The sequence below is a fragment of the Oncorhynchus gorbuscha genome, linkage group LG19 (assembly GCF_021184085.1).
Source record: "Oncorhynchus gorbuscha isolate QuinsamMale2020 ecotype Even-year linkage group LG19, OgorEven_v1.0, whole genome shotgun sequence".
In the NCBI taxonomy this organism is placed as follows: domain Eukaryota; kingdom Metazoa; phylum Chordata; class Actinopteri; order Salmoniformes; family Salmonidae; genus Oncorhynchus; species Oncorhynchus gorbuscha.
Window position 1 is genome coordinate 17,413,585 of NC_060191.1, and position 13,301 is coordinate 17,426,885.

General features: G+C 45.4%; 1 protein-coding gene across 6 annotated transcripts; it reads right to left on the reverse strand.

Annotated features, from left to right (window-relative positions):
- Positions 1-917: 917 nt before the first annotated feature.
- Positions 918-12,688, reverse strand: LOC124005490 (DNA-directed RNA polymerase III subunit RPC7-like). Of its 6 annotated transcripts, none has more exons than XM_046314798.1 (9): positions 11,833-12,688; positions 4,572-4,733; positions 4,175-4,304; positions 3,746-3,814; positions 3,204-3,316; positions 2,590-2,678; positions 2,250-2,356; positions 2,060-2,131; positions 921-1,827 (listed from the first exon to the last, which is right to left on the reverse strand). In XM_046314798.1, exons 2-5 carry the CDS (start codon positions 4,695-4,697, stop codon positions 3,216-3,218), a joined length of 426 nt encoding a protein of 141 aa, XP_046170754.1. In that variant the 5' UTR covers positions 4,698-4,733; positions 11,833-12,688; the 3' UTR covers positions 921-1,827; positions 2,060-2,131; positions 2,250-2,356; positions 2,590-2,678; positions 3,204-3,215. The 6 variants fall into 6 exon arrangements, 5 of the variants coding, with proteins under 5 accessions (XP_046170754.1, XP_046170753.1, XP_046170751.1 ...); XM_046314797.1 differs by having other exon boundaries at positions 2,214-2,356; XM_046314795.1 differs by having other exon boundaries at positions 928-1,827; positions 2,060-2,356.
- Between the last annotated feature and the right edge of the window lie 613 nt (positions 12,689-13,301).

A 13,301-nucleotide genomic window follows, 5' to 3' on the forward strand; every position in this document is an offset into this window, starting at 1 on the left:
CCGGGTTCCACAGCTAAAAACAAGAAGCGGTTCCAGTGGTCACGCGATCACCAACACTGGACAATCGAGGAGTGGTAAAACATCTGCTGGAACATGACAGCGAGTTCAGTTTGCTTGAGTGGCCTGCAGTCCCCATTGTCAATCCAATAGAGCATCTTTGGGATGAGATGGAACGGACTTGTTGCCAGCATGAATGTACCGCAGTCCAAACTGTGGCAACTGTGTGATGCCATTGCATCAGAATGGACCAACATCCCTGTGGAACGTTTCCGACACCTTGTAGAATTCCCCAAAGAATTCAGTCTGTTTTGGAGGCGAAGAGGGGTCCGACCCAGTACTAGATAGGTGTACCTAATAAACAGTGAGTATATAACTACAGTACGCTTACAGTAAGGATAGCTGGAGCTATAAAGTGAAACCCTTAGAAACTGCTGAGTCAGTGCAAACCTTAGCAATGTGTGTGTGTGTGTGTGTGTCCTCTTCACTTCCACGTCTTCTAAATGACTTGTATTGAATTAATAAACTGCACCATTTTTTGAGCATTTACAGCCTACTGCTTCTACCTTTTAGTGCATCACCCTGCACAGTGATATATGAAAATGTGTCTGAACCAATCAGATTAGCAAGGTGCTCTCTTGAAGCAGACACTGCTGCATTCATTTGTCTGTGTTTCCAAGTCTGCTGACATGAAATCCAAAGCTTTCTCATACCATAACAATCCATCACATGCATCTGTCTCTGTCCACCTGCCATTCCTGAATAAAAGAACACTGCATATCTGTTGGAACACCAAGGTGGGGGAATGTACAGTATATATTTTGTGTACTATAAGTATACACATCAAAACCCAGGAGAGAATGTGCTCACTGTACATATACAAGCTTTGATTCTTGTCAGCTTTGATTACTGGTCAGAAAATAGCATTCAGAAAATAGAAAATGAAGGTCAGAAAATATCAGTTGTTATGTAAATATGTGTATTGACTGAGCATGGCATATTGCTGATAACTTTGTGTGTGCTGCTTCAACTTTCAGCACTACGCCACCTATTGGTGTGAAATAAGTATTATCATGCGGCATCTGGTGAACCAGTACAGCTTCTAGTTGGAAAACAGTTTGTGCAGCATAGAAAATAAAACTGCCTAGTTTACAAATTAGCTACCATTTATTCTTTCAGAATTTCAAGTGAAGTAAAATCCTCTTTCATAACAAACAACATTGGGATATTACATGGATATAAAAGTTTTACAAAGCATAACTTTTTAAAACTACATATAAACTACATAAAACAACATAACATTAAAATTGGTGTTAAACACCTTCATTTTATATCTTCAAAGTTATTTAACATTTCTATAATTGGATAAAAACCTAAGAAATTACACAATAATTGGTGAAACGGAGAAAAGATGTCTGCTTATGAAGAATGACGTACTTCTCTCTCCATAACACCACCACACTTAAGAGCTATTTAAAACTATTGCAGGTTTGAACTGTGCGACCTGCTTCTTCTGCTGAAATTATTTTTTAAGCCAGGAACTGACTGAATCCTGGGTTATTTGGAAGATGCATGTGTCGAGTTAAGATAATTTCAGGCCATGTATACAAGATGGACCTAAGAACAACAGCACATTCTCTCAGCTTTGGAGTGTCTCTCAGTTCTGGAGTGTCACATATATTTTCCCAGGACTCTTGGGTCCTGGGCATGCTCAATGCTCTGTCGTTGTTGTTTTTCAAAGTATCAGTAAACGGCCTCATCCATGTTTTCATCACTGTCCCCTCCGAACTCCTCTCCATTGTTAAAGTACGACATGATATAGTCGGTCTCCTGAGGGAACACAATCAGAGTGGGAAAAAATGCTACGTATGAGCTCATTCCGACCTTGTGAAATGTGTTTGCAACGCTAACTTTCTGTTAAATCATGCATTGGTGTCACTGGAAAATGTATCAGGGAAATTGTCTTTAGTAAGGATATTCTCTCACTGAGGTTGTGGGGGGCATGGGACCATATTAGAAAAGTAAGAAAGAGCTTGGATATATAACAGTTTTGCATCCGTACCTCTCCTTGCTCTAACCTGGGACCATCTGAACGAAGCGACAACGGTCACCCAGGAAGCATTGTTACCTGTCACTGTGGAGCAATGGAAACAACTACTTCAGGTCTCAGGGTGGGTGACGTCACTGATTGAACGCTACTAGCGCACACCGCTTACTAGCGAGCCATTTGACATTGGCTACAGATGCTTAACTCTTCAAACTCTTCTTCATCATATTCCTCCTCCCCATCTTGCTGCTCTTCCTCCTGCTTCTTCTTCTCCCCTTCCTCTTCACCTGAGGTCACTTCCTCCTCTAATGTCTAAAATATGACACAAATGAATACAAAATAAACTAAAAGAAAAGGAACATTGATAGTAAAATAACACACCAGGCTTACATTACGTTTGAGGTTTAACAGCAAGAAACATTTCCCTCATCTAGTGTGCCGAGGTTGAGTTGTGTTACATGCCTATAGATGTGGTGAAGAGGTCAATAGAATACAGACTATGGAGTTAATGTCTGATGTACTGGCTGAGTACCTACTATTCCCACCTCTAGTTTATGGATGATCTCCTCTTTGTCCACCCGGGTCTTTTTTCTGGGTTTGGAGTCCACAGTTGCCTCCACACTAAGAGAGGTGTCTGTAACAGACAAAAAGGGACAAAAGTCAATCATTAGTGAAAACCACCTCCCTCTATCTATTTCCCCTTCCTCTCTTTTCATTTAAAAGGCCATTCAACCAAAAGCTATATTTATCTCATAATAGAAGGGCATATCATTTACGTATAAGTCAGGCAGTATTGTCATTGTCAGTAACCAGCAGTGACTTTATCTTGCCCTTCTGTTCAAAAGATGGGCAAATTGATGCATTCATGTCTCCAGGGAGACACAAGCAGTCAGACACAGTGTTATTCAGAAGACACCTCTGTCTTCAGTACTCCGCCCAGCCAGTACGAAGAAGAAGAAGAAGAAGAAGAAGAAAAATCATGTGGGAACAATATGCTATGAAAGAGACTGGTGAATTCGCCAGCAACGTACATGTCAACAAGTCCTGCAGGAAGCAAACTAAACAGAACTCCAAAACGAATGGATTTGTTTAAAAAAAATGTATTACAATAGTCTTCTGTGATTACATGGTGGGTGGGTTTTCATAGTGAATTACTCACAAAAATATCCAGTCAGTCAATGTGAGGTATAAAACAACACTGTATCATCCACTTAGTCTCTTTTAGGGCCTTCTTGACACGAATTCGAAGCTCTTTTGGTAGCCTTTTCCAGTCTGTGGTTAAAAAACAAAAATAAAATAAAATCAATCAGTAGACACACAGGTGCTACAATACTGTTTTTACACAGCAATTACCTTGTCAAAATGATGGAATGTTGGTTCACATCCGGTTTTCCCAATCAGCCTCTATTCAGCAGACTAATTGTGAGTGACAGCTCAATTTCTCCCATTTGACACATTTTGGGTCACCAGACAGTTTCAATCAGGACCATTCACACTCCATTGTGGCTGACATCTCTGGGGTGGCGTAGCGAGTGATTTCATATTGCTTCAGGATTAGATCCTTGATTCTATTAATCCCTGTTTAACAGTGTTATGCTGGTAATCAGATCGTACAATGGACTCCTTCCAATACATGTTCCGTAGTTTCTATCACCTTTCAGTTCCATTTTTTGAACAGGAGGTATGATGCAGCTGACCCACCTGGATTCCACTCAATGGTGTTGTCTGACGGCTCACTGTTCTGATATTTATCAGAATACCGCTCCACATCTGGAAGTCAGACAAGAAGCTCATTCATTTCTTAAACGTGGTACAAGAACAAACATGTTTTTGAAAAGAAAGCCTCTGTGTATTATCACATCTGCCTCGTTTGCTGCTCCCAAATGTTCTTATCGAAGCATAATTGAATGCTTGATTGAATAATTGAACAATATTTCCACCCCTGAATTAGATAATGTCAGCCAAACCTTGTATCACCTAAAACGTTGTATCATTTTAATAAAATAACACCATTGGGAGCTGCTGACAGTGACAAGACATTAACTGTCTAATTTGTGAAACGTTTGGATGTCTGTAATTACTATTTTCATCGCTAACACACAGAAATGGTGTGTTCCCAGGCTTAGGTACCTTTCTTGGAGACGGCTGGACGGACATAAAATGGTAGGTTCTTCATGTTTCCACTGAACTCCTGCTTCAGTGCCAACATGTACTCTGCTTCCTCTCCCATCACCAAGGGGACAGGCTTGTGTTCCACGGGCTACATGGCGCACAAAAAAACATCATACATATTAGTCCTTAAAACAACAACAAAAGGCTTCTTTGCTCCCAACCAAACACATATCTTACGGCCTCAATACATTTAAACATACAAATGTGTAGGCCCTGGATGTTGCTTAGACAAATAGAAAAATCTGGGAAAAAGACTATGAATAGCCTCTAAACAAAGCCAATATTTGACAACAATGAGATGCATCCAAAATGAAGAGAGACAGTTACAGGGTCAGTCACATCACCCCATACTCACAGGGAACAGAGGTATACGCTGGAGAATTGAAGGGGGCAGGTTCTCCCCTTTCCCAATCCCGACTGCCTCCATACTGAAGCTCATGTACCCCTTGCCGCGACCTCGGCTGTGGCCCAGGCCAGCCATGGAGTGAGCACACAGTGGGGGGGTTCACAGGTAAATCTGTCAAGGGAGGAAGAATGCAATGGGCAATGAGTAATAGCACTTCTATTTTCCCAAACTATTTGTGTAAAGCTATATACGCTTACTTTTACTCCTGGCCCATATATGATCACCTATATGGTTGCTGTTCACTGTAATTTGACAATAACCCTAACCCTATTAGCTCTAGCTAACGAGCAGTGAATAACAAAGGTCACATAGCCAGGGCTAAACAAGAACGGGTATAGCTACAACACAACAAGAGGAGAAAAACGTTGTGAAGGGCAGCAATGGCTAACGCGTTAGGGAAAGATACCTAGTCAGTTGCACAACTGAATGCATTCAACTGAAATGTGTCTTCCACATTTAACCCAACCTCCCTGAATCAGAGAGGTGTGAGGGGAGTTAAAGAGACAATCTGTGATTGCTACATCCATTTCAGACTGTTAAATTAGTGACATACACTACCATTCAAAAGTTTGGGGTCACTTAGAAATGTCCTTGTTTTTGAAAGAAATGCAATACTTACATAGGTGTACAGAGGCCCATTATCAGCAACTATCACTCATGTGTTCCAATGGCACGTTGTGTTAGCTAATCCTGTCATGCAGGTGAATGAGGACCCAAAAGCGACTTGGCGAAAACAGAGTATTTAATCCAGTAATAAACTTTACAAAACAAAAAGCATAATACTACTCGTAAAGACGAGAACAGACTGGAGACTTGATCGAGAACTGCAGGTTGCCTCGGGAAGGCACTTGAACCTAGCAGACTCAGACACCTGCTCACCACGCAGCATCTGAGGGAAACACGACACGACAGGGCAAAACATAGACACAGCACGGTGAATTATAGATGAGGATCCGACAGGGCAGGTACGGAAAACAAGAAGAGAAATAGGGACTCTAATCAGGGAAAAGGATCGGGAACAGGTGTGGGAAGACTAAATGATGATTAGGGGAATAGGAACAGCTGGGAGCAGGAACGGAACGATAGAGAGAAGAGAGAGCGAGAGAGTGAGAGAGGGAGGGGGGAGAGAGAGGGATAGAAAGAGGGAAAGAACCTAATAAGACCAGCAGAGGGAAACGAATAGAATGGGAAGCACAGGGACAAGACATGATAATTAATGACAAAACATGACAGTACCCCCCACTCACCGAGCGCCTCCTGGCGCACTCGAGGAGGAATCCTGGCGGCAACGGAGGAAATCATCAATGAGTGAACGGTCCAGCACGTCCCGAGACGGAACCCAACTCCTCTCCTCAGGACCGTAACCCTCCCAATCCACTAAGTATTGGTGACCCCGTCCCCGAGAACGCATGTCCATGATCTTATGTACCTTGTAAATAGGTGCGCTTTCGACAAGGACGGGAGGGGGGGAGGGAAGACGAACGGGGGTGCGAAGAAAGGGCTTAACACAGGAGACATGGAAGACAGGATGGACGCGACGAAGATGTCGCGGAAGAAGCAGTCGCACAGCGACAGGATTGACGACCTGGGAGACACGGAACGGACCAATGAACCGCGGAGTCAACTTACGAGAAGCTGTCGTAAGAGGAAGGTTGCGAGTGGAAAGCCACACTCTCTGGCCGCAACAATACCTAGGACTCTTAATCCTGCGTTTATTGGCGGCTCTCACAGTCTGTGCCCTGTAGCGGCAAAGTGCAGACCTCACCCTCCTCCAGGTGCGCTCACAACGTTGGACAAACGCTTGAGCGGAGGGAACGCTGGACTCGGCAAGCTGGGAAGAGAATAGAGGAGGCTGGTAACCCAGACTACTCTGAAACGGAGATAACCCGGTAGCAGACGAAGGAAGCGAGTTGTGAGCGTATTCTGCCCAGGGGAGCTGTTCTGCCCAAGACGCAGGGTTTCTGAAAGAAAGGCTGCGTAGTATGCGACCAATCGTCTGATTGGCCCTCTCTGCTTGACCGTTAGACTGGGGATGAAACCCGGAAGAGAGACTGACGGACGCACCAATCAAACGACAGAACTCCCTCCAAAACTGTGACGTGAATTGCGGGCCTCTGTCTGAAACGGCGTCTAACGGGAGGCCATGAATTCTGAACACATTCTCGATAATGATTTGTGCCGTCTCCTTAGCGGAAGGAAGTTTAGCGAGGGGAATGAAATGTGCCGCCTTAGAGAACCTATCGACAACCGTAAGAATCACAGTCTTCCCCGCAGACAAAGGCAGACCGGTAATGAAGTCTAGGGCGATGTGAGACCATGGTCGAGAAGGAATGGGGAGCGGTCTGAGACGACCGGCAGGAGGAGAGTTACCCGACTTAGTCTGCGCGCAGTCCGAACAAGCAGCCACGAAACGGCGCGTGTCACGCTCCTGAGTCGGCCACCAAAAGCGCTGGCGAATAGACGCAAGAGTGCCTCGAACACCGGGATGACCAGCTAACTTGGCAGAGTGAGCCCACTGAAGAACAGCCAGACGAGTGGAAACAGGAACGAAAAGGAGGTTACTAGGACAAGCGCGCGCGACGCAGTGTGCGTGAGTGCTTGCTTAACCTGTCTTTCAATTCCCCAGACTGTCAACCCGACAACACGCCCATAAGGAAGAATCCCCTCGGGATCAGTAGAAGCCACAGAAGAACTAAACAGACGGGATAAGGCATCAGGCTTGGTGTTCTTGCTACCCGGACGGTAAGAAATCACAAACTCGAAACGAGCGAAAAACAACGCCCAACGAGCTTGACGGGCATTAAGTCGTTTGGCAGAACGGATGTACTCAAGGTTCTTATGGTCTGTCCAAACGACAAAAGGAACGGTCGCCCCCCAACCACTGTCGCCATTCGCCTAGGGCTAAGCGGATGGCGAGCAGTTCACGGTTACCCACATCATAGTTGCGCTCAGATGGCGACAGGCGATGAGAAAAATAAGCGCAAGGATGAACCTTATCGTCAGACTGGAAGCGCTGGGATAGAATGGCTCCCACGCCTACCTCTGAAGCGTCAACCTCGACAATGAATTGTCTAGTGACGTCAGGAGTAACGAGGATAGGAGCGGACGTAAAACGTTCTTTTAGAAGATCAAAAGCTCCCTGGGCGGAACCGGACCACTTAAAACACGTCTTGACAGAAGTAAGAGCTGTGAGAGGGGCAGCAACTTGACCGAAATTACGAATGAAACGCCGATAGAAATTAGCGAAACCTAAAAAGCGCTGCAACTCGACACGTGACCTTGGAACGGGCCAATCACTGACAGCTTGGACCTTAGCGGAATCCATCTGAATGCCTTCAGCGGAAATAACGGAACCGAGAAAAGTAACGGAGGAGACATGAAAAGAGCACTTCTCAGCCTTTACGTAGAGACAATTCTCTAAAAGGCGCTGTAGAACACGTCGAACGTGCTGAACATGAATCTCGAGTGACGGTGAAAAAATCAGGATATCGTCAAGATAGACAAAAACAAAGATGTTCAGCATGTCTCTCAGAACATCATTAACTAATGCCTGAAAAACAGCTGGCGCATTGGCGAGACCAAACGGCAGAACCCGGTACTCAAAATGCCCTAACGGAGTGTTAAACGCCGTTTTCCACTCGTCCCCCTCTCTGATGCGCACGAGATGGTAAGCGTTACGAAGGTCCAACTTAGTAAAGCACCTGGCTCCCTGCAGAATCTCGAAGGCTGATGACATAAGGGGAAGCGGATAACGATTCTTAACCGTTATGTCATTCAGCCCTCGATAATCCACGCAGGGGCGCAGAGTACCGTCCTTCTTCTTAACAAAAAGAACCCCGCCCCGGCCGGAGAGGAAGAAGGCACTATGGTACCGGCGTCAAGAGACACAGATAAATAATCCTCGAGAGCCTTACGTTCGGGAGCCGACAGAGAGTATAGTCTACCCCGAGGAGGAGTGGTCCCCGGAAGGAGATCAATACTACAATCATACGACCGGTGAGGAGGAAGGGAGTTGGCTCGGGACCGACTGAAGACCGTGCGCAGATCATGATATTCCTCCGGCACTCCTGTCAAATCGCCAGGTTCCTCCTGAGAAGTGGGGACAGAAGAAATGGGAGGGATGGCAGACATTAAGCACTTCACATGACAAGATTACGTTCCAGGATAGGATAGAATTACAAGACCAATTAATAGAAGGATTATGACATACTAGCCAGGGATGACCCAAAACAACAGGTGTGAAAGGTGAACGAAAAATCAAAAAAGAAATAGTCTCACTGTGGTTACCAGATACTGTGAGAGTTAAAGGTAGTGTCTCAAATCTGATACTGGGAAGATGACTACCATCTAAGGCAAACATGGGCGTAGGCTTGTCTAACTGTCTGAAAGGAATGTTATGTTTCCGAACCCATGCTTCGTCCATGAAACAACCCTCAGCCCCAGAGTCAATCAAGGCACTGCATGTAGCACCCGAACCGGTCCAGCGTAGATGGACCGACATAGTAGTACAGGATCTAGATGAAGAGACCTGAGTAGTAGCGCTCACCAGTAGCCCTCCGCTTACTGATGGGCTCTGGCCTCTTACTGGACATGAATTAACAAAATGTCCATCAAATCCGCAATAGAGGCACAGGCGGTTGGTGATCCTCCGTTCCCTCTCCTTAGTCGAGATGCGAATCCCTCCCAGCTGCATGGGCTCAGTCTCAGAGCCAGAGGAGGGAGATGGTTGCGATGCGGAGCAGGGAAACACCGTTGATGCGAGCTCTCTTCCACGAGCCTGGTGACGAAGATCTACCCGTCGTTCTATGCGGATGGCGAGAGCAATCAAAGAGTCCACACTGGAAGGAAACTCCCGAGAGAGAATCTCATCTTTGACCACTGTGTGGAGTCCCTCCAGAAAACGAGCGAGCAGCGCCGGCTCGTTCCAGTCACTAGAGGCAGCAAGAGTACGAAACTCTATAGAGTAATCCGTTATGGATCGATCACCTTGGCATAGGGAAGCCAGGACCCTAGAAGCCTCCCCACCAAAAACTGAACGGTCAAAAACCCGAATCATCTCCTCTTTAAAGTTCTGGTAATTGTTAGAACAATCAGCCCTTGCCTCCCAGATAGCTGTGCCCCACTCTCGGGCCCGGCCAGTAAGGAGTGAAATGACGTAAGCAACCCGAGCTCTCTCTCTAGAGTATGTGTTGGGTTGGAGAGAGAACACAATCTCACACTGGGTGAGAAAGGAGCGGCACTCAGTGGGCTGCCCGGAGTAGCAAGGTGGGTTATTAACCCTAGGTTCTGGAGGCTCGGCAGGCCAGGAAGTAACAGGTGGCACGAGACGAAGACTCTGGAACTGTCCAGAGAGGTCGGAAACCTGAGCGGCCAGGTTCTCCATGGCATGGCGAGCAGCAGACAATTCCTGCTCGTGTCTGCCGAGCATGGCTCCTTGGATCTCGACGGCAGTGTTACGAGCGTCTGTAGTCGCTGGGTCCATTCCTCGGTCGGATCCTTCTGTCATGCAGGTGAATGAGGACCCAAAAGCGACTTGGCGAAAACAGAGTATTTAATCCAGTAATAAACTTTACAAAACAAAAAGCATAATACTACTCGTAAAGACGAGAACAGACTGGAGACTTGATCGAGAACTGCAGGTTGCCTCGGGAAGGCACTTGAACCTAGCAGACTCAGACACCTGCTCACCACGCAGCATCTGAGGGAAACACGACACGACAGGGCAAAACATAGACACAGCACGGTGAATTATAGATGAGGATCCGACAGGGCAGGTACGGAAAACAAGAAGAGAAATAGGGACTCTAATCAGGGAAAAGGATCGGGAACAGGTGTGGGAAGACTAAATGATGATTAGGGGAATAGGAACAGCTGGGAGCAGGAACGGAAGATAGAGAGAAGAGAGAGTGAGAGAGGGAGGGGGAGAGAGAGGGATAGAAAGAGGGAAAGAACCTAATAAGACCAGCAGAGGGAAATGAATAGAATGGGAAGCACAGGGACAAGACATGATAATTAATGACAAAACATGACAAATCCAAGTTTATCATTTTAAAAGGCCAATTGATCATTAGAAAACCATTTTGCAATTATGTTAGCACAGCTAAAAACTGTAGTTCTGATTAAATAAGCAACACAACTGGCCTTCCTTAGACTAGATGAGTATTTGAAGCATCAGCATTTGTGGGTTCGATTACAGGCTCAAAATGCCCAGAAACAAAGTACTTTCTTCTGAAACTCATCAGTCTGTTCTTGTTCTGCGAAAAATTGCCAAGAAACTGAAGATCTCGCACACCGCTGTGTACTACTCCCTTCACAGAACAGCACAAACTGTCCCTAACCAGAATAGAAAGAGGATTGGGAGGTCCTGGTGCACGACTGAGCAAGAGGACAAGTACATTAGAGTGTCTAGTTTGAGAAACAGACGCCTCACAAGTCCTCAACAGGCAGCTTCATTAAATCGTACCCGCAAAACACCAGTCTCAACGTCAACAGTGAAGAGGCAACTCCAGGATGCTGGCCTTCTAGGCAGAGTTCCTCTGTCCAGTGTCTGTGTTCTTTTGCCCATCTTAATCTTACATTTTTATTGGCCAGTCTGAGATATAGCTTTTTCTTTGCAACTCTGCCTAGAAGGCCAGCATCCCGGAGTTGCCTCTTCACTGTTGATGAATGTTATTTTAATGGACAAAAAAATGTGCTTTTCTTTTTAAAAAAACAGGGACATTTCTAAGTGACCCCAAACTTTTGAACGGTAGTGTGTACCCACTGATTCTTGAAGAATGTAACTTATAAATGCCTCTTGAGCTAAATTCAACTGTCATACCCCATTTTTTTACTCCATTGTTTGTAAACAATGTAATAGTTGTCTACAGAGTGGAACTGTGGGCTGTCAACTACAGCCTATTCCTCTTTTCGGATTTGGTGGATACATCTTGTTATTTGAATAATTGTTTTTATATATTTGATGAAGGGTGTTGACCTCAACCACCTATATTCAATGGAACGTGAGATGCTATGCTAGCTTCATGAATATGCATAGACCATCTCGAATTTCAACAGGGATGTGCATCACACTTTTATCAGTACACTCCTAACAACCTAAGCATTACAAAACTTATATTAGATTAAACAAGCCTCACGTATCAAAATATCGATTCATATTTATCTTGACTAAATTCAATATCTAATTTCCCCCCATTCAAAAACTCCTCACCTGCTTAATAATTAAGGCTATGCTGAAGTGGACAGATTTTGGGCAGAAATAGGGCTCTCTGGTAACCAGGCTACCATCCTCCAGCTGCGTACCAAATCAACGCCAGGTGTTGCAGGAAGGCCAAGAAGATCATCAGGGACCCCGTAGCCACGCCATGTTCTCCTCGCTTCAATCAGTTAGACTCGGACAGTACAGGAGCATCATGGCAAGAACTGGATGACTGGCCAATAGTTTCTACCCTCAGGCTGCTGAATAGCCACTACTAGTCAGCTACCTGCTATTTCACCACTAGTCAGCTATATATTTCTATTAATATTTTTGTTTTTTAATTCCAATGTTATTGTTTTATTTCACTTCGTCCTGCATGTTGGAGCTCAGAGCCTAAGATTTCCACTGTACCCTGCAATCACACCTGCAACCCTGTACATGTGACTATTAAACATCTCTGGATGGCGGGGTCTCCGCTTTGTTGTTGTTTGAATCGCAGATTGCCCCTGTAACAGCTACCAGCAAGTTACCTATCTAGTTGTGTGCGGCTTACAAAGACTTGTTCCATCTCCTAGTGACGTCAGTGATATTAACTTGCTTGCACAGTAGCTACATGACAGCTGTTACATTAGCTAGATAACGACGTTAGCTAGAGCCGTCAGATTTATCATGACAAAATATAGTTCACCCAGACAACGTGCTTACTAACTAACCATATCAACTTATTCATGACCTCCCACCTTCTGAGCCATAGCTAGCTACTAATCTTCAAATATAAAATAAAATATTAAAACGTGATCAAGCGAGCTGGTTTACAAATCCGCGGGCGACGTTATTGTTTACCAAACAATACGTTGTTTACATTTTACAGAACTCTGGCGACTTGGGGTCGACTACCCTGCGCTACACTGCCCCCTGCTGTATTGGAGTTGAATTACATTCCAGAACCTCGAAAAAGAGATGCAGTATCTCCTCGAAAATTATGGTCACATACTTTTGTTTGCCACCTGAGAGATCAATATCTGTGTGTGTGTGTGTGCTGTACTATACTTTCATTTCGGGGCGGCAGGGTAGCCTAGTGGTTAGAGCGTTGGACTAGTAACCGGAAGGTTGTGTGTGTGTGTGTGTGTGTGTGTGTGTGTGTGTGTGTGTGTGTGTGTGTGTGTGTGTGTGTGTGTGTGTGTGTGTGTGTGTGTGTGTGTGTGTGTGTGTGTGTGTGTGTGTGTGTGTGTGTGTGTGTGTGTGTGTGTGTGTGTGTCTGTCTGTCTGTGTGTCTGTCTGTCTGTCTGTCTGTCTGTCTGTCTGTCTGTCTGTCTGTCTGTCTGTCTGTCTGTCTGTCTGTCTGTCTGTCTGTCTGTCTGTCTGTCTGTCTGTCTGTCTGTCTGTCTGTCTGTCTGTCTGTCTGTCTGTCTGTCTGTCTGTCTGTCTGTGCCTGCGTGCATGCAGCGTGTGTCTGTGAATTTGCCTACAAGGATGTGTGC

Coding starts and splice junctions, on each gene's coding strand:
- LOC124005490 (XM_046314798.1), bottom strand. CDS start 4,697: ATGGCTGGCCTGGGCCACAGCCGAGGTCGCGGCAAGGGGTACATGAGC. Junction 4,305..4,571: donor AGCGTATACCTCTGTTCCCT/GTGAGTATGGGG, acceptor TGCGCCATGTAG/CCCGTGGAACACAAGCCTGT. Junction 3,815..4,174: donor TCCAGCCGTCTCCAAGAAAG/GTACCTAAGCCT, acceptor TCTGACTTCCAG/ATGTGGAGCGGTATTCTGAT.